This window comes from Elgaria multicarinata, chromosome 13 (assembly GCF_023053635.1).
Source record: "Elgaria multicarinata webbii isolate HBS135686 ecotype San Diego chromosome 13, rElgMul1.1.pri, whole genome shotgun sequence".
NCBI lineage: Eukaryota > Metazoa > Chordata > Lepidosauria > Squamata > Anguidae > Elgaria > Elgaria multicarinata.
In genome coordinates, this window is record NC_086183.1 from 27,855,839 (window position 1) to 27,883,588 (window position 27,750).

Sequence of the window (27,750 nt, forward strand, 5' to 3'; positions counted from 1 at the left end):
GTGCCGGTGCCCGACCCAGGGTTGGGAGGGCACAAGGGAGAGGGGGCAGGTTAGACCCCCTCCCTCCCCTTAATAGTGCCAAGACATCCACCACAAGGTTCTTTGGAGATAGCCCGCCATATACCTCATATACTTTAATGATAAACCAAATAGAAAAGCTTTATTAAGGGTGTGTGCCGGACGGGTCTGTTTGGGGCGGTGGGGATCAGGTGCAGCATCCTTTTTCACCCCCATGAAGGGAAATCAGTAGGGCAGCCCTGGTCCCAGGAATTGTGATCCCTTCCATTAAATTTATTGCATCCTTCTATGCCATGGGGACTCTTTCACTATCATCTTGGAAAAAGAGACTCTAGTGGTTGGGTAAAGGACAGAAGACTGGACCCATGAGAAGTCAGAGAGTGTCCCTGGGAGCTGGATGAAACACGACGAGCCTTGTTTACATAAAGGGGATTCTGCCGTAATGTACTGGGCACTTTTTACACCAGTGTAAATTGCAGGGCATCTGTACTACTACTACGATGGTGCAAGAGCATGCCAGTGTCAAAGAAAGCCACACCTGCGCATTGTTCCACATCAACACAAACGTCCTTTAGAAATCTTGACCATAGATCCCACTTAAGGCTCCTCAGAGTTTCCCTCCCTTCTTGCCCTTCTGACTTCTTCTCCTGGGTGCTTTCTTTGTCATCGCTGGCCTGTACCTGGGTCGTGAGAAAAGGGAATCCCATATGATACTTCTACATCAGGGAGGGTGTCTGTCACGGTTTGGTAGTCCCAGAAGAGTGGGTCCAATGGGCTGGCCTTTGCATGACGGATGCTGCACCAGCCCCTGACTCCTCACCACCACCACCCCAACATGACTGGCCTGTTGCTGTAGCCGACCCGGGAGCAGTGGAAAAATCGTGTGATAACTTTGCCAAAGGTAGTTAGTTCCTAGTATTCAATTTTTTTTTTTAATTTTTAATCTTCCGGGGTCTGATCCTGTCTCGTTAATTTATTTGTAACTGTGGGGCTTAGAAGTGACTTGAAAAAAAAAATTAATAATGATGATGATGATGATGATGATAATGTAACAAATATTCTGAGTGATTTTTTAATTTGTTCTTTTATTTGGTTCTGTCGTGGTTTTGTGTTTTTTTCCCTGTCTTTTTTTTTAAATTAAAAAAAACAAAAAACAAAATAAAAATCTTGCAACCAAAGATGAGTTCAAAGGGAATCAAAAGTCTGTCATGGTGGCAAAGCTGCTGTGGGTTATGTGAAGAAATGGAAACGCTTGATTCTAAGGAATCAAAGCTGTTGAAAAAATTATCTCAGACTGGTTAACAATATGGTGTGTGTGTGTGTGTGTGTGTGTGTGTGTGTGTGTTTGTGTTTGAAATGGATTGGTGAACATAAGGAATGGGAAGGTATCTCCAGTCAGATTCTTGTGCTATAGCTGTTCTATAGCTTGTGCTATAAGACCGTTCTGGCTTAATTGTTCAGCATTACGTTACTGCAAAATATTGGTTGTACTGTTAATGGGGGAGCCACAGTTACACACCTTCAAAACCACAATATTCTTTTTTTAAAAAAAGATTGACAGGTTTGCAGACCAAAAGAAGCAGCAACAAAACAGCTAATGCTTGGTGTCATCTTTCAATAGTTTGAACATTAGTTGCAACCCACTAAATGTTATCACTCTGCCTTTTGGAAGGATTATGGAATCCCCTCTATCCAAAAGTCAGCTATCACAAACTCTGTTCCTGAATTAATTATATTCTTTGCAGCTCAGTGCCAGTTCAATCCTATATAAATGGCATCTCGTTTAGCTGAATGTGTAATTAACCATACATTTTCTGCAGTTGAGAGGCTAATCAGATAAATTAAGTTGCACTGTGCATCAGCAAATTCCTATGTATCAATACCTGATGCATTTTAAATGCCATCATGGAATAAAATTATGGGAGTATGGTGTGTTCCTGAACATTATGTAGATTTTACCATTTCTAGTGCAAATAGATTTTACCCATTAAATGTTTACATCCCTGAAAGCTAAGTTAAAACACATTCAAGCTGGAACTTGTCCACGTTAATAGCTGCGCAGGAAAAAAAAAGTGGTTGAAGTTCTCTCTTCAACGTAACGTTAAGGTCACAAACTGAAGAACAGACAAATTGATACAATTACGTTTGGGATCACTTCATAGTTGATTTGGAGGCTAACCAAACTGGCTATTCAAATGTCTCAGAGTTCTTCCAAATGGAGGGCTACTAGCACTGCCAATAACAAGGCATTGTGCAAGTATTCCATCCTTTTCTCCTCAATGGATTTTTTGTAGTAAGAAAAAAAATAGAACACATGTCGGGAAAGCACAGAAAGGTTATGAGTGGACAACAATATCATCTGGAGCCCCTGTAAAATTCTGAGATGTGGCGATGGTATGAAAAAACCTCACCTGAAGCATCCGCAATCCAATGGAGGCTGGTGACTCCGATGTCAGTGGGGCAGTGAATCCAAGGTGCAAGCTCCTTTTGCGTTCTGACTGAAACCTGCAGCAGATTTTGCACCCCACTGACATCAGAGTCACCAGCCGCCATTGCCTAAACCTCATATTGTATGCGCCCTATTCCTGGCTATCAAAACTTACTGAAATCTAAACCAAAAGAAAGTCTTATGGTACTTCCGCATTAGGAATTGATTTATTTATGTATTACATTTTTATACCGCCCAATAGTCGAAGCTTTTGGGGCGGTTCACAAAAAGCTCTCTGGGCGGTTCACAAAATTTAGAATTGCAACACTAAGAGTTCTCTGTATGAAATCATCAAATCATCTTCCTGTGTTTTCCCCCTGCATCTTTTAGGCTACAGTAAATTATACCTTTTGTAATAATAGTAATAATACTAATGATGATGATGATGATGATGATACAGTATTTACTTATTTATTGCATTTTTATACTGCCCAATAGCTGAAGCTCTTTGGGCAGGATATACACTATTGCTTTATAACAGTTTATAATGGTTTTGACAACTGTTTGGGGCCAGGACACACCCACATCCACACACACCGTTTTCAAAGTGTTATATCCTGCTTGATGTAGATCTGGCCCTGGGCAGTTCACACAACCTAAATCCATTCAAAATATAAAACAGTATAAAAACATGATATAAAATACAATATGAAAACACAACCAGGATAAAATCAGCAGTGCAGAAATACAATTTTAAAATTCAAATTTAAAACAGCAAAGTCAAAATTGAATTTATAAACTGTTAAAATACTGAGAGAATAAAAAGGTCTTCACCTGGTGTCTGAAAGAATATAGTGTAGCTGCCAGGCAAACCTTAGGGAGCTCATTCCACAGCCGGGGTGCCACAGCAGAGAAGGCCCTCATCCTGGTAGCCACCTGCCTCACTTCCTTTGGAAGTGGTCACAGTATTGAGTAGTGCAATCACCACAGATGAAGATCATTCTTAGTGCTATTCTGAGAGGCATGTTTCTGATGTGCAAAGTGATAAGATGAACCTATTGCTGTGCATCTACACGTTGACACACCTTCACCACTACTGTTCTGGTTCTCACCATTTTATTAGCATGGTTTGTTAATCTTGATTTGTTCCATCCAAGGAGTTGCCTCATGTGCCTATATGGTCTATCCAGCCTACATAGCCACTTAGTCACTAGTGGTGGTTCCAGATGGAGGGCTCTTAGCGCTATAAATCAAAAGGTATTGTGCAGCTATTCTGTCTTTCATTTTGTAACAGGTTAATGGTACAAAAAATGGAAGAAGCAGTGGGAAAACATTGGAGGAGTACAAATGGAAGATAACAATGTTCAGGATACCACCACCCCCTGGGTAAAATTCCTAAAATGAGGCAGTATGATTGCACAATAAAAGCCTCATCTGGAAACACCCTCTAAAAGGTGGCAATTCTCTTTATGGAAAACAAGGGCCTTGGTGAGTCTCCTGGAAAGGCTATTTCACAGTTGATAGGCAGACCCTAAACCCAGCTCTCTTTGTGACCTTGCCATCCTTGACTAGTTATTTTCAAAAGCATAATATCAATACCGCTAGAAGGAACGCAGAGTTACAACTGCCAGACGCCCTTCATAGCTGAAGGTATGCACAGTCTGGCCTCATCCATCAGCCAGGGAACTGCAGGGTTGGGTTGTGTGTGTTGGGAGGAGAGAGAACAGATGGAGAAAGTTCTGTATATTTAGGCTGTTTCTGTTGGGGATGAGGACTCAAGCCAAAGTCTTCACAACACAGAAAAAGTATGGTTCAAAGAGGGATTTGAAGGAAAGGAGTCAATACTTCATTTTTTGTTTGTTTGTTCTACAAATAAACCATATAGATAACACATTTTATGAAGAAACATTTCTGTAGCAGTAGCATCAGAATCAAAACTAACACTGTATTATGAAAATGAAGGGCCTTAGGCCAGCTGCTGAGAATTAACAGCAATTTTTTAAGGGAGAATTAGTAGACTCTGGCCTTAGCTAGACCTAAGGTTTATCCCGGGATTGTCTTGGGGTCATTCCTGTTCATGTAAATGACACACAGGATATCCCGGGAGCAGGCAGGGATGACCCCAGGACGATCCCGGGATAAACCTTAGGTCTAGCTAAGGCCTCTATCACTGCCATATTATGAAAATTATGACATTAAGCCAGGGCCTTTTCAGCCTGTTCAAGAATCCAACCTGTCAAAATAACCTCAATCTTCATCATCCGAAAAGGTAATTTGAGTGCGAGCCTTGATTATTCTGCAATCTCTCCACAGAGCTCCTACATGCAGTTTATAGACTATCAGTGGACCACAGTTTGAGAAACTTTGGTCTAGGTTTACAACCAGGCTGATAAAAGAAATCAGCCAGATTTGCTCCTAACCCTTTCACAGAAGTTCAAATGTAGAAATCAGCCTGTAAACGCTTTTCTATGTCATGGTGGCTAGATATAATCACTTGCTGCTAAACTTCAGCAGAAGAAAGGGACATCTACAGGGGTCTGTTCAGAAGTTGGCAACCTTACAGTTTGAAATAACATTAAACAGGGCACACAGATTTAAGAGCCCTTTTGGTAGACATTGCAAGTCATAATGGAACATAAAAAGGGATGAGCTCTCAGGTATAGTAGATTCTAACCATAGCTCAGACAAGCGTTGCTATCCTTCATGTCCAGTTCTTTTATTATAATAAAATGCGAACATAATATTCATTATTACCTGTAACCCACCTTTATTGCTAAACGTTCAGAGTGGCAATATGAGAAAGCAAGAGCCTGCTGGTACAAACCAAAGGTCCTTTTAGGATCCAGTATCCTGCTCCCAACAGTGGGCAGACAGATGCTTCTAGAACCTTCCAAGCTGGCCATAAGGACAACAGCTCACCATTGTCATTTGTCCCTCCCCACGACTCATAGTCAGAGATATTCTTGCCCTTTGAATATTTGGAGCTCCATTTAGCCATCATGGCTATAAGTCAAAGCCTCTCAACAACCCTGAGATGGACAAAAGAGCACAGGCGTGCACAGCACATTTCATTAGGGTATGCACCCAGGGAATTGTTTTTAAAGGAGAACATTTATTGAATTCTACAACAATCCTCAATCATAAAGGACATTATTTTAATTTATTTATTTACTAAATGCTGTAGACACCGATGCCCTACTCCATGTTTGGCTTGCCTGACCACGGGTGGGCCATTGCAGGTGGTTGGAGGAGGGGATGAGGAGACACTTCTCAAGCTCCAGCATTGTTGGGACTTTGTGGTGACATTGGCTGGAGGGCTTATGAGGCGATATTAGCCTTCGGGGTCCTCCTCCTGGCCTCTTTGAAGCACGGTTTCCAGCAAAGAGGCTCCCAGCAGAGTGATTCCATTTCGCTCCTGCTGCCAGGAGCAAAGGTGCTCTCTTGGAAGCAGCGGTTCTTCAGTATGTCAGCGGAACAGCTGGAGGACCATTCCCACTGCGTCTGGATCCCCCTTCAGTGTCCCCCGCAATTCGGCACTTATTGCTTGAGACATTAGGGTGTGCCTGGGCACACCCAGCACATCCCTTGCACACACCTAAGCAAAAGAGTGACTTTCCTAGCAGTTGAGTGCTGATTTGAGTTTCCAGGTGAGGAAACAACTCAAGCCACTAACACCACACTGGTCGTCTCATGCAACCTGGTCCTCAGGACCGGTGCCAGACTATTTTGTGCCCTAGGCAAGGTGAGCTACTTGCACACACACCCCGCAAAAAATTGCCAACTTTGATTTTTAAGAACAGATATTTTGTAGAAAATATACAAAGTACAAAACTTGAACTTGTTTTTTTCTTAAAACAGCTAATTTGTATAAAACTATGACCCTTAAGGGTCAGTACTGCGCCCCTCTGAGGTCTGCACCATAGGTGTCTGCCTAGTTGGCCTAATGGTAGTGCCGGCCCTGCCGGTCCTACCCGTTTACTCAGAAATAAGGATTCCAAGTCCCATGGGAATTCCATGATTCTACTGCAGTCCTATCCTCACAAGTCTATTGTGTCAGAGGAAACACCCTGCTCTACCTAGCAGTACAAGCAAATGCAGAAACTGATGTTTATAGAATGCTTTATAATATATACTTTATCGATATTCCTATAACCCAGAGGTGGGGAACTTGTGGGCCTTCAGATGTTGTCGGATTACAGCTCCCAACATCCTTGAACATTGGCTATTCTGGCTGGGGCTGATGGAAGTTGGAGTCCAACAACATCTGAGGGCTTACAGGTTCCCCAAGCCTGCTATAACCTGCCACCCAGCTCTCCTTTAATCTCGCTGGAAGAGCCTATCATTTTGGTTTGATCCAAGTGCCATTCGTTTTCTCTCCCCCCGCTTTAAATCTCGTACTGGTACAGCCCAGCCGGCAGGTTCCCTCGCTTTTCCTTTCCCGTCCCTCCCCCTTCCTTAACGCCACGCGCGCGCAGCCTCAGTTTTAGCCTCGGCGCTACGTCACTATGAAATCGCCCTATACGGATCCCGAAGGGTTCGGGCAAAGTCTCGCGCGTTGGGCAGGAACGAAGGCGCCGATTGGGCGAGCCTTTGAGTAAGGCGCCTCTCGATTGGCCCGGCGCTGCGATCCAATGGAGAGACGGTTTGTTTTGGGAGGAGGGTGAGAGAGAAGGCTGGGCTGTGGGGGACAGAAGGGAGAAAAAAAGGTGAGGGGAGGGGGCCTGGGGGAGAGCGCCCCTAGTGCAGGGGGGAGCCCAAGGCCGGGGGGGGGGAGAGAGAAGAGAGAGTAAGCCCCCCCTGCGGGGGTGTGGTGGAGGGAGAGCCGGCGAGACCCTCCCTGCAAAGGTGGGGGAGGGGAACTTAAAGCGCTCCATGCGAGAGAGGAATGGATGGAGGGTAAGAGAAAGATAGAGGCGCCTCCTCCTCTCTCCCCTTCCCCGTTCAAAGGTGTGCAGGGGTGGGGGGAGTTGGAGCCTTCATGCACGGATTGGAAAGTCAGACCTCTATGAAGGGGGAGGGGAGTGGAGGGTTAGAGTCGAAGGGGAGGGCAGGGCCAGGTGGAACACTTGCACTTGTGCAAAGGAGGATGGGTAGGTAGAATGGAAGGGGAAGAAAGGGAGGTAGAGGTACACCCAGTGCAGGGCAGTGGTGGAAAGAGTCCAGGAGATGCATCCGAGGAAGTAAGCGTTGGCTCACGAAATCATGCTTCAATACACGTGTTTGCCTTTATTGCAAGGTTCTTTATTGTGGTGGGAGGTTGGCGAGGAGGGGAGGCCTGTCTTCAAAAGTAAGAGTGTAGGGAAGCACACACAGTCCACGAGGGCGAAGAAGGAGGCATGAGAACTGCTCTCCAGCACAGGAGAAGAGAAGTGTGGTGTCTGTGCTTTTCTCCATAGTGTAGAAATGAGGGCTTGATAAAAAGAGGGAATCGCCTGATTCTGGGTGGGCTAGTCAGTCCATAAGGAGAACCCTCAGATGTATAATGGGGAAACAAGCGTGGGGTATACGTTTTGAAGAGAGATGAATGAATGATCTGCAACCTTGCCTGCTCTCTGTTTGTTTATAGTACTTTAAACTCAAGTTTCAGGGATTTGAAAGGACATTCTTCTACAAGACTTGGTGCATGTTGAAGCAAGCCAGATTGGATGTGTTTCTAGGGCTGCAAGCCCTTCCGGGGCTGCTCGCTGGCCTTAAGTCTGGAAGGTATGTGAGAGAAACCAGATCCACCCTGAAGCCAGTGGAAATGCAGTTAGAGTCTCAGACAGCTGATGGGGAGAAATGTGTGTGGTTTTTTTAAAAAAAGAATATATATATGCATGGGGGTTTTTTACACAATATTTTTTCTCTTTAAATTAATTGGTTTAAAATGAAATCGGAGTTTAATGCAAACAGCCTACATTTCATTTTTTTAAAAAAAAATATTAAGAATAAACCCTCTTTTGGAGCTCTTAACAATCCACTTAGTTTGGGCTTCTCCTCCATCCTTCCCTGCCCACTTTCCAAGGGAGGTTTGGAGTGTGGCAACAAGGAAGAGGATCTTAGTGATGGCTCCTCAATTGTGGAACACTTTCCCCACTGAGGTCTGCCTGGCATCAGGCTAAGACTTTTCTCAACTCCTAGGCATTTGACAGCATATAAGGATTTTAACCAGTCTTGGAATGTTTATTGTTGAGTGTTTTGAATTGTTTTGTATGTAAATGTTTATGTATAATGTTTATTTTGTATTTTTAAGGCTTTAATCTTTTGTAAACTGCCCAGACAGCTTTGGCTATTGGGAAGTATGGAAATGAAATAAATAATAATTTCAATGACATGCTTCAATAATAGGGATAATCACCTGAAAAACAATTATAACTTCGAGACTGCTAAGTCTAATATTGTATTTGCAATTGGCATACATTCCTTTTTTTTCCTAATGAACTTATGAAATGGATTTTTTTTCTGGGGAGAAATAAAGTACTGGAAAATTTTCTGCCCCATATCACTGGATGGACATACAATCTGACTAAGGATATGACAACTTCCTATGCTCTTATGTTGTATTGCCAAAATTAAAGTATAAGCACCTTTATGAAATGTTAATACTCAAAAACTATCACTCCTTGTCACAAGAGGCCATCTTTAATCATTTTTTAAATTTGTCACTCCCCCGCTGCAGTAATGCACTAATATTCAAGTAACCTCCCAAATTATCCAAGTGTACTCTGTAACTTTGTCCCACTAATTTAAAATTTGTTCCCAGCTGGTTAATCATCTGACACTATAGTTGACTGATATACTGTTGAAGGTTATGATCTTATATACAACTACCTGGGAGTAAGCTCTATAGAACTCAATGGGATATACTTCTAGGTAAACCTGCATTGGACTGACCTTACAGATTTATTTCTTATTATTGCTGTAGGAACTTGTAAATGACTTGTGTCCTGCCTGCTTCATCAGCAGGCATAGCTTAGGATAGGATCGGTCAATGAAAAGAAATCTTAATTTAATGTATCTTTATTACTTAAATATATCATTTTGCATATAAATAAAATAGTTTTGAAGTGGGGAAGGAAGCAGTTTTCTTTGTTTTAAAACAATGGATTCATGCATCATATCAGAGAAGGCATTTCTTCCTCTGTGTTGAGCGAAGGAGGAATGCTTCTAAGTATCTACCTGCAAGTCACAAATTTAGCAGTACTTGTATTAAAAAATAAAATGTATTTGTTTTATTTATTAAAAATCTGCCTTATTCATTATGGGCATTTTTTTTTTTAAAAAAAGTGCATATTTCAATCCATCTGATTAATCAACCAAATACTTCAGCCTTAGTCTAGAGCAGTGGTTCTCAACCTTCTTAATGCTGCGACCCTCATGTTGTGACCCCCAACCATAAAATTATTTTCGTACTTCTCTACACGATCCATTGTCATGGGATGGTTTGCTATTGAAAATAATACATAACAATAGCTTTAATAATACAAAAGATGATACATGACATAGTTCAGTCAATACAGTTTCCTAAGACCATCGGAAATATGTGTTTTCCGATGGTCTTAGGCGACCCCTGTGAAAGGGTCATTCAACCCCCAAAGGGGTCCCGACCCACAGGTTGAGAACCGCTGGTCTAGAGCATCCAGCTCCCTAATTTTGTCTCTCTCTCTCTCTCTCTCGTTCTTCCCAGCAGACTGAGGGCCTTCTTTCATGATGGCCGAATCAGCTGAAGAAACACTGTTATATGTGGAGCATCGCTATGTCTGCTCAGAGTGTAGCCAGCAGTTCAGCACCTTGGAGGAAGCGCTGGTGCATCAGCAAAGCCACATGTGCTCGCAAGAGCAGCAGTATGAAGTGGTTGGGCTGGCGGAAGCTGGGCTGGTGACAGGTGGGGAGGCTGGTCTCTATCAGACCGTGACTGTGCAGGAAAGCCAGTACCAGTGTTTGGAGTGTGGGCAGATCCTCATGTCTCCGAGTCAGTTGCTGGAACACCAGGAGATGCACCTCAAGATGGTGACCCAGGAGCCAGAACCCTTGCTGAAACCTCTGAGCTCCAGTCAGATCCACTATGAGTGCATAGAGTGTAAGGCCCTGTTCACCAGTCAGGATGTGTGGCTTGCCCATCGTCAGACCCACCGCAAGCCACCGGAGCCACCAGCGCCGCCTCCGCAGAGCCGGGCGCTCGTAAACCTGGAGCATTCGTATCGTAAGCCAGTGGAGGGGGCGGATTCTGGCGGAACTGTGCAACTGCTGCTCTATGAGTGTGGCGAGTGTCTCCAGCTGTTTCAGTCAACAGCAGATTTCTTGGAGCATCAGGCCACGCACCAGGTAATACAACCACCCCCAGGGACGCGAACCAGGGAGCTGCCTGCGCCTTGCCCTGCAGAGCCAAAGGAATTGACGCCGCCAAGCTTGGTGGGTGTGCATAATGGGGCCATTCCCCCTCCAGCCCCAACCAGTGTTACAGCCACTGATCACAGCTACGAGCTGAAGAACAACCCTGGGGAGCAGCCGTCCCGCAAAGCGAAGCAGGCTGCCAAGGAGCACTTGTGCACTGAGTGTGACCAGCCGTTCCCTTCAGCTCACAAGCTCCAGCTGCACATGCGGAGCCACCGGCAGGGTGCCTTCAAATGCCCGCTCTGCAGCAAGGTGCTGCCATCTCCAGCCGCACTCGAAAAACATCGGGAAGAGCACAGCGGGGAGTCGCGCTTTCTGTGTGTGGACTGCGGCTTGGGCTTTGGTACCGAGGCCGTGCTGTTGTCCCACCGGCGTACTCACTCCTCAAACCCCTTGTACCGCTGCACTTGTGGGAAGACCTTCATCAACATGACCAAGTTCCTCTACCACCGGCGCTCCCACAGTGCCAATTCAACACAGACCGATGAATTGCCTGCCTCTCCTCCTGAGGACCAGCCTCTTGAGGAAGAGCCCCCTGACGCCCCGGAGCAACCAGAAGAGCAGCAGGAAGTGGTCCCATTGGCCATCATCTGCGCCGTGGACAACACGGCCATCTCGGCCGACGGCGGCGCTCTTGAACAAAACCCCAGTGTGTTCCAGTGCCCGATGTGTAACAAGACCTTTACCAAGCAGACGCAGCTGTCACGCCATCAGCGCTTTGCCCACAAGATGGAGCGCCGCCACAAATGCCTGACTTGCGGCAAGATGTTCAAGAAGAAGTCCCACATGCGCAACCACCTCTTGACCCACACCGGGGAAAGGCCGTACCACTGCAAGGAATGCGGCAAGAGTTTCAACTCGCCGGCCAACTTGCAGCGCCACCGCTTGACGCACACGGGTGAGCGGCCCTACCGCTGCGACATCTGCCAGAAGTGTTTCACGCAGTCGTCCACCCTACAGCAGCACCTCCTGGTGCACAGCCGCCACTACCCGTACAAATGTCAGGAGTGTGGCAGTGTCTTCCACCGGCCCTACCGCCTGCTCATGCACCGCTACCACCACACGGGGGAATATCCCTACAAGTGCCAGACCTGCGGCCGTTCCTTCTTGCTTCGCCGCCTGCTAGAGGTCCACCAGCTAAGCCACACTGGTCAGCAGCCCCATCGCTGCACATCTGGATGTGGGGCGGCCTTTGTTACCGCTGAGCAGCTGAAGGAGCACAAGTGTGGGAAAATGAGCCGCCACTTCGAGTGTTCCGTCTGCGGCAAGAAGGTTGGCTCGACTGCGCAGCTTAGAGCCCACGAACGGCTGCACGGGGACATCCAAGTCCCTGAAGGCGTGGAAGAAGAGCCTCCGGTCCTCGAACCACCCCCACCTCGGCCACGCCGCCCCACCTGCCCCAAGGCCTTTGAATGCAGCGATTGCAAGAAACTGTTCAGCACAGACACGTCGCTGCAGGTTCACCGCCGCATCCACACCGGCGAGCGTCCCTATCCTTGCCCGGATTGTGGGAAGGCCTTCCGGCAATCCACCCACCTCAAGGATCACCGGCGCCTGCACACCGGGGAGAAACCCTTTAAATGTGACGAGTGTGGGAAAGCGTTTACGATCGCGGTGCGGCTGGCTGAGCACAAGCGGATCCACACAGGGGAACGCCCGTACCATTGCGATGCCTGCGGCAAGGCTTACCGCTCTTTTTCCAACCTCTGGAAACACCGCAAAATGCACCAGCAGCAGCGTCTGCAGCATGAGCAAGAGGTCATGGCAGAGGCTGTCGCTGCGGCTGCTGCGGCCGCTGCAGCCGCCGCCGCAGCGGCGACAGCGACGTCGTCGGCTTCCTCGGTGCCTAGTGAGCAGGTCTATGGCAATACTGTTACCATTATGGAGACCATCCCTGTGGTGGAGACCATTGAAATCTATCCGACCGATGGGGGTGTTCACTTTGAGAACATCCAGGTGGAGAATGTCCAGATTGGGGGAGTTTGAGTTGGGCTGGGGGGAGTAAGGAGCAGCAGCTGGTCAGCCTGTGTGGACTGAGAGCTGCTGCTCTCTGGCTCCCCCTTATGAGGCTCTGGTGTAGCTGCAACAACTCCTGCTCCCCGGCTTTTATCCATGTGCTCTGGTGTCCACAACTTGGCCAATTCTGGAATGTGGTTGCATCATCATTTTTCTTCTTGCCTGATTCTGTGACGAACTGGGTGCCATGTCCTACGCGCGCACACGCACACACTTCACCAGAGCAGTAGTGCTACCTGCTTGGGCACTCCGCAACGTTGTGGGCTCTGATCCCCCATCTCCCCTGGGGTTGCCTTTTCTTTCCAACTCAGCTGTATGAAACTTGGCTTTTCTTTTATGACTTGGGCAGCCCCCAATCCCAGGAATGCCCAACAGCAGCTGTCTCTACAGCTGAGCCCCTCTCCCCTCTAATGCTAAATGGTTTTTTGTTTCTCTTCCTGTCTAGGGTTCAGTCTGGATTGTAAATACCTCTTGACTGGGTTTCCTCTCTTCACTGTGGGATTCTCTTCATGTTTGCTGTTGGTCCTCACCTCCCAGATACTCCCCCACCCCTTCCCCTGTAATCCATAACAGCTCTTTAAATTTGGTTTCTTGCTAACTGGATTCATCCCCATGGCTGTGGGAGAGTTTTGTTACTTCATATTAAAATTAAACAGAAATCAAAGTGCTCATGCTTTTTGAAGTGTGGTTTGTTTCTAATTGCAGAGGAGATAATTCCAGAGTGGGCAGGATGTGACAGTGGTGTTTGAGTAGGGCTGGGTACTGAGTAAGACTGTCAACACATTAGGGTACAAAGAAAAACTTCCAACAACTCTCACCATTCCCTATTCATGCTAGCTGGGGAATGCTAGTTGTAGAACTTTTTTTCTGTCTAAACATGCATAAGATGCACCCTTAGTGACTTTTTAATCTACTTTGACTGATCTGTTAAGTTTGCTATGGCAGCAATGTTTAATTGATTACTCAGCTAAGTTAATCTGATTAGAAATTTCTGTTTAGTTAGAAAGGTTTTCTTAATTAGTTGGAAAGCAGATTAAAACAATCTTAATTTGTAATAAAATTGCTTACTCTACCTTGGAAGGGGCGTTTCTTCATCTCCCTCTTGCAGGAGGAAACACCTTTTAAAACTGCTGTTGCATTTTATCTGGGAAGAAAGAAATCTTTTATTTATTTAGAAGTCTGTGCAGATTTCATACATTAATAGAAATGTACATGATGATTAACTGACAGAGTTGTTTTGAAATGCACAACAAGTCCTAAAACTTTCATGTAACCCTTTTTGAGGATAACTTAAAATGTAATAAGCAAAAGCTACCACTCTTTGTTGGAAGGAAATAATAGCTTTAACATTTTCTTTTTATTCCCTGTTATTGTCACAGGATAACTGAAATAGACTCTAAATAAATAAAGTGTGACATTAAATCTTGACTTAACCAAATAAAAGTGCCCCCTTCCCACTGATTAATCAATTATGTGTAGTCCTTCTAGGCCAGCTTCTCTGTTCAAACTTCCTTTGGCTGGAGCTTGTAGTTATGCGTTATTTCCACTGGGTGGGGATGTTCATAAAAATGCCTTGCTGAATTTGACCAAAGATCTGCTTGGCCCAGCTACCTGTCTCCAACACCAGACAGCCAGATGCCCCTGGGGATGTGACAAGAAGGACACAATAGAAATAACCATCCCTTGGTGTCTGCCCCCGGCATCTGCTAATCAGGGGTATTCTACTATCTCTGAATGTGGAGGTTTCATTCTGGCTGTCATTAGTACTCACAATTTTAGCCATCATGTTGATATTTTCATGGCCTGGTCGTTTGGAAAGGAAACGTCTGAGAATCAAATGATATTTCTTGAGTCACAAAACCTGGGTGGCGGAATAGAGATTTCCTCTCCCCTCCCCTCAAGTGGGAGCCGCCAAAGAAATGGGTAATGAGAGGAAGGGATGAGTAAAATTCAATCCCCAGACAAGTAGAGACTCTAATCAAGAATAAAATGCCACGAGAACCAGAAATGCTTCCCCACCACCACCTTAAAATATAAGCTAAATGTCTTCAGGGCTGATGGAGAGTTTGCTACAGATTGCATTGCACATTTGGAGGCTTCCTCCATTATGGCTTTTCCCCCTCCCTCCTTGGTGTATCTTTTAGCCCAGTCTTCCACTTGGCTGTTTTCTGACCACTGAAGCAAATGAGTCCCAGCTGCATCTTCTTTCCCAGCCTGCCTACGGCCCTCAGACCAGGTGTCTTTTCTCGTTTCTCTTATTCATGCCCACCTGCCACCTCCACACAGTCACGCATGGGGTGAATGCAGGTAGGTCCTGGAGGGCAAGAGTGGTGGGGCAATGCATTATTATACCACTTGGCTGCCCTTGGTAGAGTTCTTGCCTCTATCTCCCCTGCTTTGCTGGCCAAGGAACTGGCCGTGGTGCTGAAGACATCAGCTGCGAAGGTTCAGTCACTTAAATGTGCGGCAGATCAAAGAACATTTGCCTTCATGCTCATATGTACGTGTGTTCCGTTGTCCTGAGGCCACAGAGCAGTTTCCCCTGTGCTTTTTGATAGATTCTTTCAGTGTTGTCACGACAGCTTGAGGAAGGATCTCATTCTGGTCATATCTTTCTGGCTGGCTGCAGTGTTAATGCTACTCCCTGTGCTTAGCTGTGCTTCTGGATTTCCACCTCTGGCACGTCAGCTCACCTTCCAGTTCAGTGGCACACACATTAAAGATGTGCTAATGTTATATTAAGTATGGAGCACGGCGGCCTTTTTCCTGTGGTTCAAGATTTGGAAGCTGGGTTGTTGTTTTTTAAAGAGTTGGATGGGTCTGCTTTAGATTTTGTCACTGAAAGAAAGCTACTGGTTCATGGATTGAGCTCCTGTGGGAATAGCTTTTCCATTCACTTCATGGGAGGGGAAGCCCTGTTGCCTTTGTGGTGCTCCACTCCAGCTTGAACAGGGATAGCTTTGCCAGATGTCTGGGAGCACAGGGAAAAGGGACTCTTGTGCCCTTAAGGAATCATGGGAGTGGGGTACTATTTTCTGCTCATGTCTAGACTTAATTTTATTTCCTATTTTTCTTTTAATTTGTCCAGTGTGTATATTTGGTGGAGATGGAGGGGGGCTTGAGACAAGGGGAAAACATACACACCCCAGAGCTGACTTCTGGGATGAAGATGGGGTGGAGAAGCCCTTCTGAATGTCTAGTATTGCAGAATCATTGGCATACATTAGAAAACACTATCAAACTTTATTTTAACTTCTGCAAACAGCAAAAAGAGGGGGAGGGAAATTACATATACCGAATCTAGTACATTACACATAGAAAGTAACAGTAACATCCGTTAACTAGGAATGCCAACCAATAACTGATAGGTAGTACATTTTTAAAAGCATAAAAGTATTTTCTCACAAATGACTCCTTGAAAATAGCCTTGGGATTGCTTTAAAATCCTCTTCTGTACCACTCCGCAAAAACAAACAAAAAAACCCAAGCCCAACTCAAGTGTTGGCAAAGAAGATAATGTCAGCTACCCACAATTGTACGTCAGGAGTAGATTTGTCCTTCCAGTGTTATATAATAATTCTCTTGGCTACTCCCTGTGCTTTAAGAATCCATATCTCTTGATATAAGGATACAATATTAACAATGGGGAGGTTCACTTAGAAATGGATTATAATAGATTATCACGTATAAAATCAAGTGAGAGGATAATTAAGTGACACAAGAATCAAGGCGCTAATAAAAGACGAATGAGAAGAAAATGGGGGAAATGAAATTAAGGAACTGAATGAGGGCAAACCTGTATTTCATCAAAAAAACACGAACGCCCACTTTTGCACTTTCTTTTTGATCATGATTTAAAAATGATAGGGATGGATCCATAGAATAGAGTTGGAAGGGGCCTACAAGGCCATCGAGTCCAACCCCCTGCTCATTGCAGGAATCTAACTTAAAGCATACCTGACAGATAGCTGTCCAGCTGCCTCTTGAATGGCAGCTAACTGAAGCTCCAATGTTGCTCAGAGTTCTGCTGGCTGAGTCTCTGGACACAGAGAGGCCACTAAGGCCTTAGTTAGACCTAAGGTTTATCCCAGGATCGTCCTGGGGTCATCCCTGTGCATCTAAATGACACAGGATCCTGGGAACAGGCAGGGATGACCCCGGGATAAACCTTCGGTCTAGCTAAGGCCTTAGTTGCTGGCAGACATTAAAGACAATGGCCATTCTTAACCCTAGCAGCAGTAAATTCTGTAGATTATGTGTTATGCGAAGAAGTATTAATTTCTATGGTCTGACTACCAAATTCTTACCAGACACCTGCAAATACATACAGTAGTGAGTGCAAGAATAGAGCAAGGATGTGTGAAAACATCAGCAGCAGTGAGAAGATTTTTTGTAAATGCCAGACCTTTAAAATACGTGTGGATTCTTATTGCATCCTGTCTTAATCTCTTCTTTAGAGTAAATGTACCTATTCCTTCCTTCACTCTCTTCTTCCATGTTCAGCATTCTATAGCTGTTGTCTTTGCTTTTAACTGTTCCTCCCTATACGGTTATTTTCATAAGGGACCAGAAATTAAACAAGTGGTTCCCCTCTGCTACATTTACCTCCTCTGTTTTTATACTACTTATTCTGTGCTGCCTTCTACAAATTGTACCCAAGGTGGCTTAACAAATCATAAAAATACAATACAGCACAAAATACAAATGACGAGAGATGACAGCAGCTGAACTAAAACTCATTGAATGAAAGCGCATCACCATAAGAAGCAAAAGTTCAGATGTTATATTGGCCGACTAACTAACCCTTATCCCCATTTAACCAAATGATGAGTGCACCTATTGAAACCTAATGAACTTTATCTGCTATCTATAGGATACCGACTCAAAAATAGCTGAGTTTAGCTGGGCTGGCCATTTTACTAGAGGGTTGCTGCATAATTACAATTCATTACAATGTTATCCCACTTTTCTTTCAAGACCCTCAGGGCAGTGCACAATATTCTCCAGCTAGGTTAGTTTGTGAAGTTGTAACTGGCCTTAGATCACCCAATCAGCCGAGTGGGGATTTGAACCTGGATCTCTCCAGTCGTAATCTAACCCGCTATACCAATGCTGGCTCTCAGTGGTAGATGTTCTAACATGTACTCCTAGATGTATCAAATGTGAATGTGACGAATAGCTGTATCACACAGGAGTGCTCATCTAGGAGACAAGCTTGGTAGTGGCTCCTTGATAGTGGCTCAGAGATTTTCTGCTGTGAGGGGTATCAATTGACCTGATAGCAGATGAGTTTCTAGAGGCAGCTTTGGGTATAGAGGGGATGGAGTGGAGGGAAAAGTGTCTAAGAGTTCCCCCATATGAGACTGTGTTAACTAGGTGGAGAGGGTTCTTAAATGTTCTCGGATAGTACCAATACATATCTCCTGTTTTAATCTTTGCATCTTCTTTCTACTGCAGATCCAGCCGTGTCCTATCTGTCTGTCTCTTTCTCTTGTGTATCCTAGATACACGTTGACAGTAGCTAATCCCTTTGCTGGCTATGCCTTAAAAGAATCTCATGCAGTGACAGGGAAGCAGAACGAACATTCCCCTCCTTTTAACTTGTTTTTTCCATCCCTTTCTTCTCGCTTGGCTTCCTTGCTGCCATCTCTTGGTTCCTTCCTTTTCTTCTTCTTCCTCAAAACACTGTCCTCTCCTCCTGTTGCAACCTGTGCAAATGGGATTTCCGATCGGAGTTTGGAAGCTGCCACTGTCTGCAGAGCCCTGGGACAGAAATTGGAGGAATTGCAACCCCTGTTCCCATTCTGTGCAAATAAGTATGTGGTGTTTTTTTTTTAAATCAAGTTGGTAACCTGCTTTATTCTGAATGGTTCAGGGCAGATCAATTTTTAAACAGATAATTAGTAGTGAAAGTAGTAGAGCAGGGCGAGGGATCTCTTGCAGGCGCTGATCTTGAAGCATCACCTCTCTTCCTTTAATTTAACCTCACCTATGTAGGAGTCCATTCCCTTGAGCTTTGGCTCCCACTCAGTGCTGGACCTTGAGGCCCGTGTCCAGGGTCCTGCAGCCCAGAGGGGCTCTCCAAATGACCACCCAGAGAGTGGGTAGTTGATGAAAGCAGAAGAAGCAAGCTCCATTTTAAACCTGTAGCTGTGCTGTGATTTAATTGAGTTTAAAATCCCAAACTGGACATGCTCAGAGTATTTTTTTAAAAAAATCAAGGTTGGCAGACAGTTTTGTTCTATCAGAAGGGGGCAGAACCTCTTTCAGCCCCGACGGCCAATTTCTGTTTTAGAGACGCTCTCGGGGAGGGAGGGGGGCTGTGTTCCAGTGGTGGGCAAGGCAAATGGGGCAGGCTCAACGCATGAAAAATACCAGCATGTTTTAACTTAAAGCTCTTACCGCCAGTAGCTAACCCCTAGGAGAGGCAGTTCCACCTTTTAAAATGGGGGGAAAGCTTGCATGAAAGCCAGGAAACCAACAGTCATTGGGTGAAAGGGTGCGTCATCTTGGGAACTCCAGAGGGATGAATTTGGCAGCAGGGGCGGAGATCCCCCGGAAGGACTGAATTTGGCCTGAAATTCTGCACCCCTCTTCTAACACAACAGGAACCTAGAAACAGTTGTTAAGCATGGAATGACAGTTGGGTGGGAGATGGGTTAGTCGTTTAATACGCAGGACTGTTTAAAGCTCCCTTGCTGCACTGTATGATCATTACAATTCAGGGTCTAAAATGACCTGATTGCACCATGGCCTCCACCTCTGCTCTTTCTTTAATGAAATGAGGATGAAGTGATATGTAACAGATGTACCGCTGGGTAGAGACAGAATGCATATCTATTATCAATGAGCAACTGCAGCTTGTCTTCATACCCTTAAAATAAGGCAGCAAGACAGATAGTGGTGTGCCATGTCAGTGTGAATCCAGCACCGCTTTAAAAACCGGCAACAACAGACAGCAATGAGGCATTGCTCCCAGGGCTGGCTCAAGACCATTTGCAGCCTTAGGCAAAAGCCAAACCTCCCATGTTCCACATATGAAAGCCAACTGGACTGGCAATGGGATCTTTAAAGTGTTGGACTGGGAGTCGGGAGATCTGGGTTCTAGTCCCCACTCAGCCATGGAAACCCACTGGGTGACTTTGGGCCAGTCACAGACTCTCAGCCCAACCTACCTCATAGGGTTGTTGTTGTGAGGATAAAATGGAGAGGATGAGGAGGATTATGTACACAGCCTTGGGTTACTTGGAGGAAAAAAAGGTGGGATATAAATGCAATAATAAATGCAATAAATACCTAAAAATTGTAGGCTAGTTTAGAGGGTGCACTGCAGGCCCATGTGGCACACACAATTCTGTCCTCCAGCAGAAGGAATAGCCAGGGAAGCCGCTGCCCCTCCTCCACAACACCCCACCACCAACAACACTACAGAGGCCACTGCCTAACCTGCCTAACAACAGAGCTATTTTTCTACGGCCAAATTTGTTTGTTCTAAAGACCACACTGTCGTTCTCATTTCAACCCTCCACCTTTTGCCAGTACTCTGTGCCTTAGAAAGCCACAGCACTATGTGTTAGGTGGGACTAGGCCTGCTGAGACTCAGGTTCAAATCCCCACTTAGCTGTGAAACTCACAAGGTGATTTTGGTCTCGCTGCCAGCGTTTGGCCTAAATTACCTAATAAGTTTGCTGTGAGGATAATGGGAGTTGGAGCGGGAAGAGAGCCATATACGCCAGGGGTGGAAAACCTCTTTCAGCCTGAAGGCCGAATTCAATTTTGGACAAGCTCTTGGAAGCCACATTCTATTGGTGGGTGGGACCAAAGTCAAAAGCGGAAATACAGACATGACAACATACTGTAGCTTAAAGCTCTTATTGCAAGCGACTCTTATTTACAACTGTTGTAAACTGCCTAGAGAGCTTCAGCTATGGGGCGGTATATAAATGTAATAAATAAACAAACAAACTAAGCCCTTGGAGAGGCATTTCAAGATTTTAGAATGTGGGGAGGTGCCCAAAATTGGGGATTGCACCCTATAATTGGTGGTTGGGGAAAAGAAGGTGGAGCCATGAAGAATGGGTGTGGCCATCTGGGGCACCCTAGGAAAGCTGGATCTGGGCCTGGGCCTGGGCCTGAAATTCCCCACCCCTGACATATGCTAGCTTTGATTTCCTTGAAGGGAAAGAATGGGATGATAAATACTGAATGAGAGCTCTACTAGCTCAGACCAAAGGTCTGTCTCAGCGATAGGGAAGTTGTGGCTCTCCTGTTGATGGACTAAAACTCCCAGCATCCTTCACCGTTGACTCTGTTGGCTTGGGATGATGGGGAGTGCAGTCCAATAAATCCTGGAGGGTGATAGATTTCCCATCCTATCCTTATCCAGTCCAGTATCCTTCCTAGAGTGGCCAAACATGTCTACAATAGCCTTTATTTAGAGATATGCTATATTTAACCATGGTGTTTCCAAGTAATTATCATGGCTAATAGACATAGTTTTGTGTGTTAGCCTTTTGTAGAGCTATCTAAGCTTGTGGCTTTCCCCATCTCTTGAGTGGCAGTGAATTCCATACATTAGTGATGCGCTGTGAGAAGTAGTTTCTTTTATCTGCCCTAGATCTCCTGCCCATCAATTTCACTGGGTGACCCCAACTTCTAGCATCAGCGGAGGGGTGATGATTCTCTCTCTTTCCACCTTCACATAGTTTGTCATTTTATAATCCTGATTCTGTCTTCTGCTTTCTAAACTGAAAAAGCCCAGATGTTTGAGCTTCACAGAATGTGGAAAGTGCTTTAATTCTGTTATAGGTTGTGATCTGACCTTTCTTGATCATTTCACTGCTGGAATATACATTCCAGCAGTGAAATGATCAAGAAATATATATTACATTTCTATACCGCCCAATAGCCAGAGCTCTCTGGACGGTTCACAAAAATTAAATATATATATGAAGTCCACACACATAACACACACTCAAATAAAAATAGAACCAATTACTCTGCCCTGGACTGCTATAATTTATTTAATTGTTACTCATCTGAATTATTTCTTAGCTGCTTTTTAGGCCTATGCCCTCACAAATACATGCAAATCACAATCTCATTTAAAGGCAACAATAGAAAGGAAGGTTTTCAAGGCTCGCCTGAATGCTTGTACAGAAGGGAGAGGCGAGGTGTTTGGCAGTAGGAAGGGTTCCACGGTTGGGGCCCAGCACCGACAAGGCCCTACCCGTCGGTCGAGCATACCAACCTAATAACATACCAACCTAATATTTATTTATTTATTTATTACATTTCTATACCGCCCAAAAGCCGGAGCTCTCCATACCAACCTAATAATAATAAGCATACCAACCTAATAATAACATTAATTGTTATTTATTACGGTCACAGACCAGCAAAATCAACACCAAAACATACAAAAGATAGATAAAAAGTGACATAAAAACAAAATACAGCTTGGTGAGTTGCTTCTCTCAGAAGGATTGCAATGTTATTTTTCTAATTTGCATTGAGGTCATGAGAAACTTAGAGACCCTTTCAGTAATATGGGAGGACACATCCCTTAAACAGATGAATACCAACGTTGTGGGGCTATATCCAGAAAAGGCTGTTAATAAAGGAAAGATTAACCTTTTTTTGCATTCATACATGTTACAATGCAAAATGACATGTTCAACAGATTCTATCGCTCCAGAACCACAGGGACATATCCATTCATTAACCGGGATCTTACTAAATCGTCCTTCTAGTAATGCTGATGGCAACACATTAAAGCAAGCAAGCGTAAATGCTCTCCTATACTTGAGAATGGAACCTAATATCTTAATTGCAGGTTTCCAAGAAGGATCCATGAATGAGATCTTAAAGTACAACTGAATTCTATGAGTGAATATCTTTTTAAACATGTTAGAGCAGAATCCTATGCATGTTTAGATAGCCAAAAGCCGTACAATGTAGGCCTTTACAGCCGAAGACTAGCGCTTTGAATATAATTCCCAGTCATCAAAAGCCAACCTATTGCTTCTAGTCAAACGGGCGTGGCGTGGGTGGGACCCTGTAGCTCTCCAATTATTTTGCCTGACAACTCCCGACAAACCATAACCAGCATAACCAATGGTGATGGATTATGGGAGTTGTAGGCCAAAACATCATGGGGCAGAAGTCTTCCCCTCCTTGCTTTAAGCGCTGCTCTGGCAAACAAGGACATTGTATAGCCATGAGGAAGTCACCCAGAAGCAAGGTATGGGGCAGGAGCTGCTGTGATGGATTCACACTCAAAACCCTGGCTCTCCTATGAAGCTCACTGGGCTGGAGCAAGGGACTCTCAGTCTAAATTAACTTGCAAGGTTGTTGTGAAGTTAAATGGACACTCTGAACATTATTATGCTATGTGTTGATTTTTTATATTGTTATTCTGTTTTTGTGTGTGTGTGGTAACCTGCTTTTGTGGAAAGGAGGCATACAAAATTAGCTGATGGAGATAATATAGGTGAAGAACCTTGAATCTCTGACATGTAAAATGGGTAGAGACAGTCTGTGGTAATTTGGTAGTGAGAGAAAGACACTTCGCACATGCTCAGAGACCCTGATGTTTATTTTTCCTTACTTCACACATTCCAGGATTGAACTCTGCAACTGATAACATGTCCCAAGGAGCTGAGCGCTGGGCCTGTGCTCAGTTTCTGAAAAGGTAGGTTCTGGGGCACACTATTGGGAGCCTTTTTATACAGGTCCCTGCCCCTAGGAGCCTACAAGCGTGGAGAGAAAAACGTCGTGTTGGGAGGTCGGAGAGACGCCATAGGGAACTAGGAGAGAATCCGAGTGAGAGTTTAAGCTCACGGGTCCTGCGGTTTCATTTCCCTAGGCAGATGGGCATTTGCCAGGCGGGGGTGAGTGGGATTAAAGCCGAGGCAGTTTGCACATGCTCAGAGGCGCTATTCACGATTCCGCCCCCGCCCCCAATGGCGGAGTTTCGTTACTGGAGAAAACACACACATACACACCAAACAAGCAGGTGCCCGGACACCCCTCACGACTCGCACCGAGCGCGCTGGCGCAGCGTTCTTCTCGGGCCGCCGGAGTGAGTCCGGATTGCAGCGAGCTTCATCAAGATTCTGTGCGCGCCGGCGAAGCGCTGCAGCGCATGCCAATGCGCTCCGCTCCTTCTCCCGCCCTCTCCCCCCTCCTCCGACGTCGCCGCCGCCGCCGCGCTCCCCCCCCGTCCACCTCCCCCCCCCCCGGCAGCGGGAGAGCCTGGTGGGCGAGAAAAAAGGCAGCGCTGCCGCCGGCCAACGCCCCTCCCAGCCTCGACAACCCTCCCCCCCCGGGACCCCCGTTGGCCACGTTGAGCGCACCGTCCACCCCCACTCGCCACGGGGGTGTAGTTGGAAAAGCGGCGCGGGGGAGGGAGGAAAAGGAGCGATCCGGGCTTCTGCGGCTTTGGCAACCGCCAGATCGCAGCCTCTGTCCTCCCCCGCCTGGCTTTGGGGGGTGGGTGGCGGCAACTGGGAGGGACGGAGGGAGGGGGGGGGCAACCGGATAGCTGTCGTTCCTCCTCCGCCCGCCCCGAGAAGATCCAGACGTGGACCACGGATTGCATCTTCGCCATCCACCCAGCCGACCGCCAGTGCCGCCGTCGAATGGTTGAAGAACCGTAGGGAGAGAGAGAAGGAAGGAAGGAAAGAAAGAAAAGGAAAAAAAAGAGGGGGGGCTGCGTCGCTCCCACCCAATTTGCAGAAGGAAGATCAACGTTTGCTCCCATAACCAGGAGGAAAGGAAAAAGGCGACCGTGCTCAATTGGAGGGGGAGAGGAGAAAGGGGGGTTTCCACCCCCCCAGCAAAGGGGGGGTGGGGTGAGGGAAGCATTTGGAGAGGCGGACATGGGGAGTTTCCTCTTTTATGGACAGTTCTCCCCCCCTGGACCTGCGGGGGCCTCTGGGGTTTTGACTCCTGAGACATCTGATTAGCCCCCCCCCCCCCGCCGGCCCTCCAACCTCACACGACCCTGAACTTGCTGTGCACCACAGTTCGGCTGCGAGGGGCGGGGGCGAGGCCCCCTGGGAGCAAAGGACCCTTCTTGCTTAGCTCCCCCACCCAAACCCACCCATTTCCTTCTCTTCAGCCTTGCGGTATTTGGGGTTTCCAGATGGGGAGGTGATCCCAGAGTTCTCTACGGATTCTCCATTGAAGGGAGATTTCTAGGCAGCGGAGGGAGGGAGTGGGGAGGGGGGGAGGTTGTTACGGTTTTATTTTCCAGAGAAAGAGCGGAGGGGAGGGGAGAACGGCGACCCGGCTGTCCTCCCCCAAGGAAGATCACGAAGAAAAGGGGGCTCCCCCCCTCTGAAAGAGGGGGAGTTGCAAGGAGAAGGAGGCCGGGGGGCGCAGTTCACGGATTCCGTAAGTCTGAAATACTTCACTGTTACATTTTTTGGGGGGTGGGGTGGGGGGGTGTCCCTGTGTGTTTACTATAGCCCCTTTCCTCCCCATTCTCATGTGGTCTCTGTCTGAAGGCCTGCACAGGTATATGTGAGGGTAAGGAGGAAATGGGCCGTGGGGGGGGAGGGGGAGTGCAGCTCGGTTTGGTCTTGCGGGGGAGGGGGAGGACAGGGATCGGAAGGGGGCTGCCAGATTTGGGAGGGGGCTGCCTCTCAGATGTTGTGGTTGGACTGAATGGTGGAAGACAACTGCATGGCGTCTGAAGCCCTAGTAGCTACGACATTGTTGCTGGTGGGACTGGTTGGTATGTGCCTTTTTTGGAGGGGGTAGGGAGTATGTCTGTGTGTGTGTGTGTGTGTGTGTGTGTGTGTGGTGTTGTTGTCACACAGTTAGAAGCATCTCTCTAATTGTCTATCCACCCCATCACTTCCCATAGATCATGTCTTTTCCCTCTTCTAATCTTGTCTCGCTTCTCTTCTCCCCAGTGAACAAAACTATGAATTATTACATTTGGGCTGCATGTTCACCATGGCTTTAGAGGAGACTCATTTACAGCAGCCAAATACCCCAGGGCCTTTCCCCCTTCTCTCTCTCTCTCTCTCTCTCTCTCTCTCTCTCTCTCTCTCTCTCTCTCTCTCGTTTCTCTCCTGGCCTTCTCCGTTCCCTCGAACTAGGCCAAGGAGCTCTTCTGCTCTCCCAGTTGGCCCAGGCCCTCTCTATCTGTTGCCCAGGCACCATCTGCCGGGCCTTCCTTCGCACACAACCGGGCCTTCCGTTCTCCCATCCTCTTGCCTGGCCTTGCTGGCAGATGGGATGGGGCCGGTGGATACATTCGGGATGGGTGATAGTAGTGGAAATAAATAGGAACTTCGGTTTTAGCATCATGAGAACCAAACAGGGGAATCTTGAAAAATGGGGTGGGCAAGGATATGAAGAGATGCAAGGCCTTTCCAGCCAAGCAGGCTGCCCCCACGGGCTCTCCATTGAAGAATGGGCATGGTTGAAGAATTCATGTGTAGGCGATGAGTTTGCATGTTCTTAGCACAGTTCTTTGCCTAATTAGAATGTTTTCCTTCTCTGAAGAGCAGTAATGCATCTCCCCCCGCTACCCACACACACATCCACACACCAGTCCCACTTTTTGTTAACCTCATTTATTTATTTTATTTTATTTCTATACTGACCAATAGCTGAAGCTCTCTTGGCGGTTCACAGAAGGTCTAAGGCATCATGAGAGAGGCCTTAGGGCCTTATTTTCTCTATTACCCTTCTTCCCCCACTCAGTCTGTTTGTTCTTCTACAGCCCTCATTTTGCTTGTTTGTTTGTGTGTGTGTGTGTGTGTTCTTTACTAGCTCTCCTCTTCTTACGTCAGTCCTTAGTGACACAATGGTAGTCTTAGGAGAAAAGAAAGAACTCTCTTCCAGTTTACAAAAGCTTCTGCGCCCAGTTGCCCCTGAGCTGTTCTTGCTTGCTATAGAGAAACTGCTGTTTACAACAAACCCAATCTTCTGCCTATGCAATGCTTTTTCACTCTCCAAAGCATTTTGGGGAAGATCTCTTTCACATCCATGATCTCTCCTGCCTGTGGTAAGCCCTTCTGAGAACCTCTCTGGGTCAGGAACTCCATCAAGGGGCTTGATCAAGGGGCAACTTGATCAAGGGATTGGATTGATTTCCCTATGAGGAAAGGTTACAATTTAATCTAGAAAAAGGGTGAGCAAGGGGCATGATACAAGAACCTGGAATCATCAAGTAAAATCGAATGGTGGGAGACTGAGGACAGATAAAAGGAAGGACTTCTTCACACAGTGCATAGTTAAACTATGGAATTCGCTTCCATAAGGTGTAGTGATGGCTTTTGGAAGGTTTTAAAAGAGGGTTGGATAAATTTGAGGATACGGCTATTAATGGCTACTAGTTATGATGGCTATGTATTACTTCCAGTGTTTGAGGCAGTATGCCTCTCGGTACCAGGTGTTGGGGAACTTGAGTGGAAGGGTGTTTTTATGCTCACGTTTTGCATCTGGTTGGATACTTAACTTATTAGAACCTTTCTAGCAATCATATTTAACTTTGCGTACCACTATGGAGTGTTGAAGCATACATTACCTTCAGAATCCCTACAATGACCCTGTAAGGTAGGCCATTATCATCACCATCACCATCGTCTTAAACATCAGTGGTTCTCAAGTTAGTCTTTAGGTATAGTCGCATAACATTTCCTCTTTCTTTCCAGCTTCTTCAGCTCATGCAGCTTTGGTTCCTTTCTCCCTTAGATACCTTACTTGGTTATTCCCCCAAGTAAGGCCTCATGTATCTTCTCAAGCTTCATCTTCACAGTCCCGACTTTCTGCCCATGACTTACCCTCTTGGGTGACCGTCACCTTCACCCCACCTCCAGATACTGGATATGCAACCTGCCTTCTTTAGTCCCCCATAAAACAGACCTACAGTCCCATCTTCCTCTCTGAATCCT

The 27,750-nt window shown here is 46.2% G+C and overlaps 2 protein-coding genes across 8 annotated transcripts in view; both read left to right on the top strand.

Moving 5' to 3' along the window:
• Positions 1-7,088: 7,088 nt before the first annotated feature.
• ZNF574 (zinc finger protein 574) lies at positions 7,089-13,502 on the top strand. Of its 7 annotated transcripts, none has more exons than XM_063140009.1 (3): positions 7,089-7,152; positions 8,028-8,149; positions 10,113-13,374. In XM_063140009.1, the coding sequence occupies exon 3, from the start codon at positions 10,133-10,135 to the stop codon at positions 12,803-12,805; it is 2,673 nt and encodes an 890-aa protein (XP_062996079.1). In that variant the 5' UTR covers positions 7,089-7,152; positions 8,028-8,149; positions 10,113-10,132; the 3' UTR covers positions 12,806-13,374. The 7 variants fall into 7 exon arrangements, with proteins under 7 accessions (XP_062996079.1, XP_062996076.1, XP_062996075.1 ...); XM_063140006.1 differs by having other exon boundaries at positions 7,127-7,152; positions 8,013-8,149; XM_063140005.1 differs by lacking the exon at positions 7,089-7,152 and adding an exon at positions 7,262-7,342 and having other exon boundaries at positions 8,013-8,149.
• Positions 13,503-25,179: 11,677 nt separating this feature from the next.
• The window catches only part of GRIK5 (glutamate ionotropic receptor kainate type subunit 5), a 61,783-nt gene continuing 59,212 nt past the window's right edge, over positions 25,180-27,750 (top strand). Inside the window, exon 1 of the mRNA XM_063140777.1 lies at positions 25,180-25,234. The gene's annotated coding sequence lies outside the window, so the exon portion shown is untranslated. The remainder of the gene's footprint in view (positions 25,235-27,750) is intronic.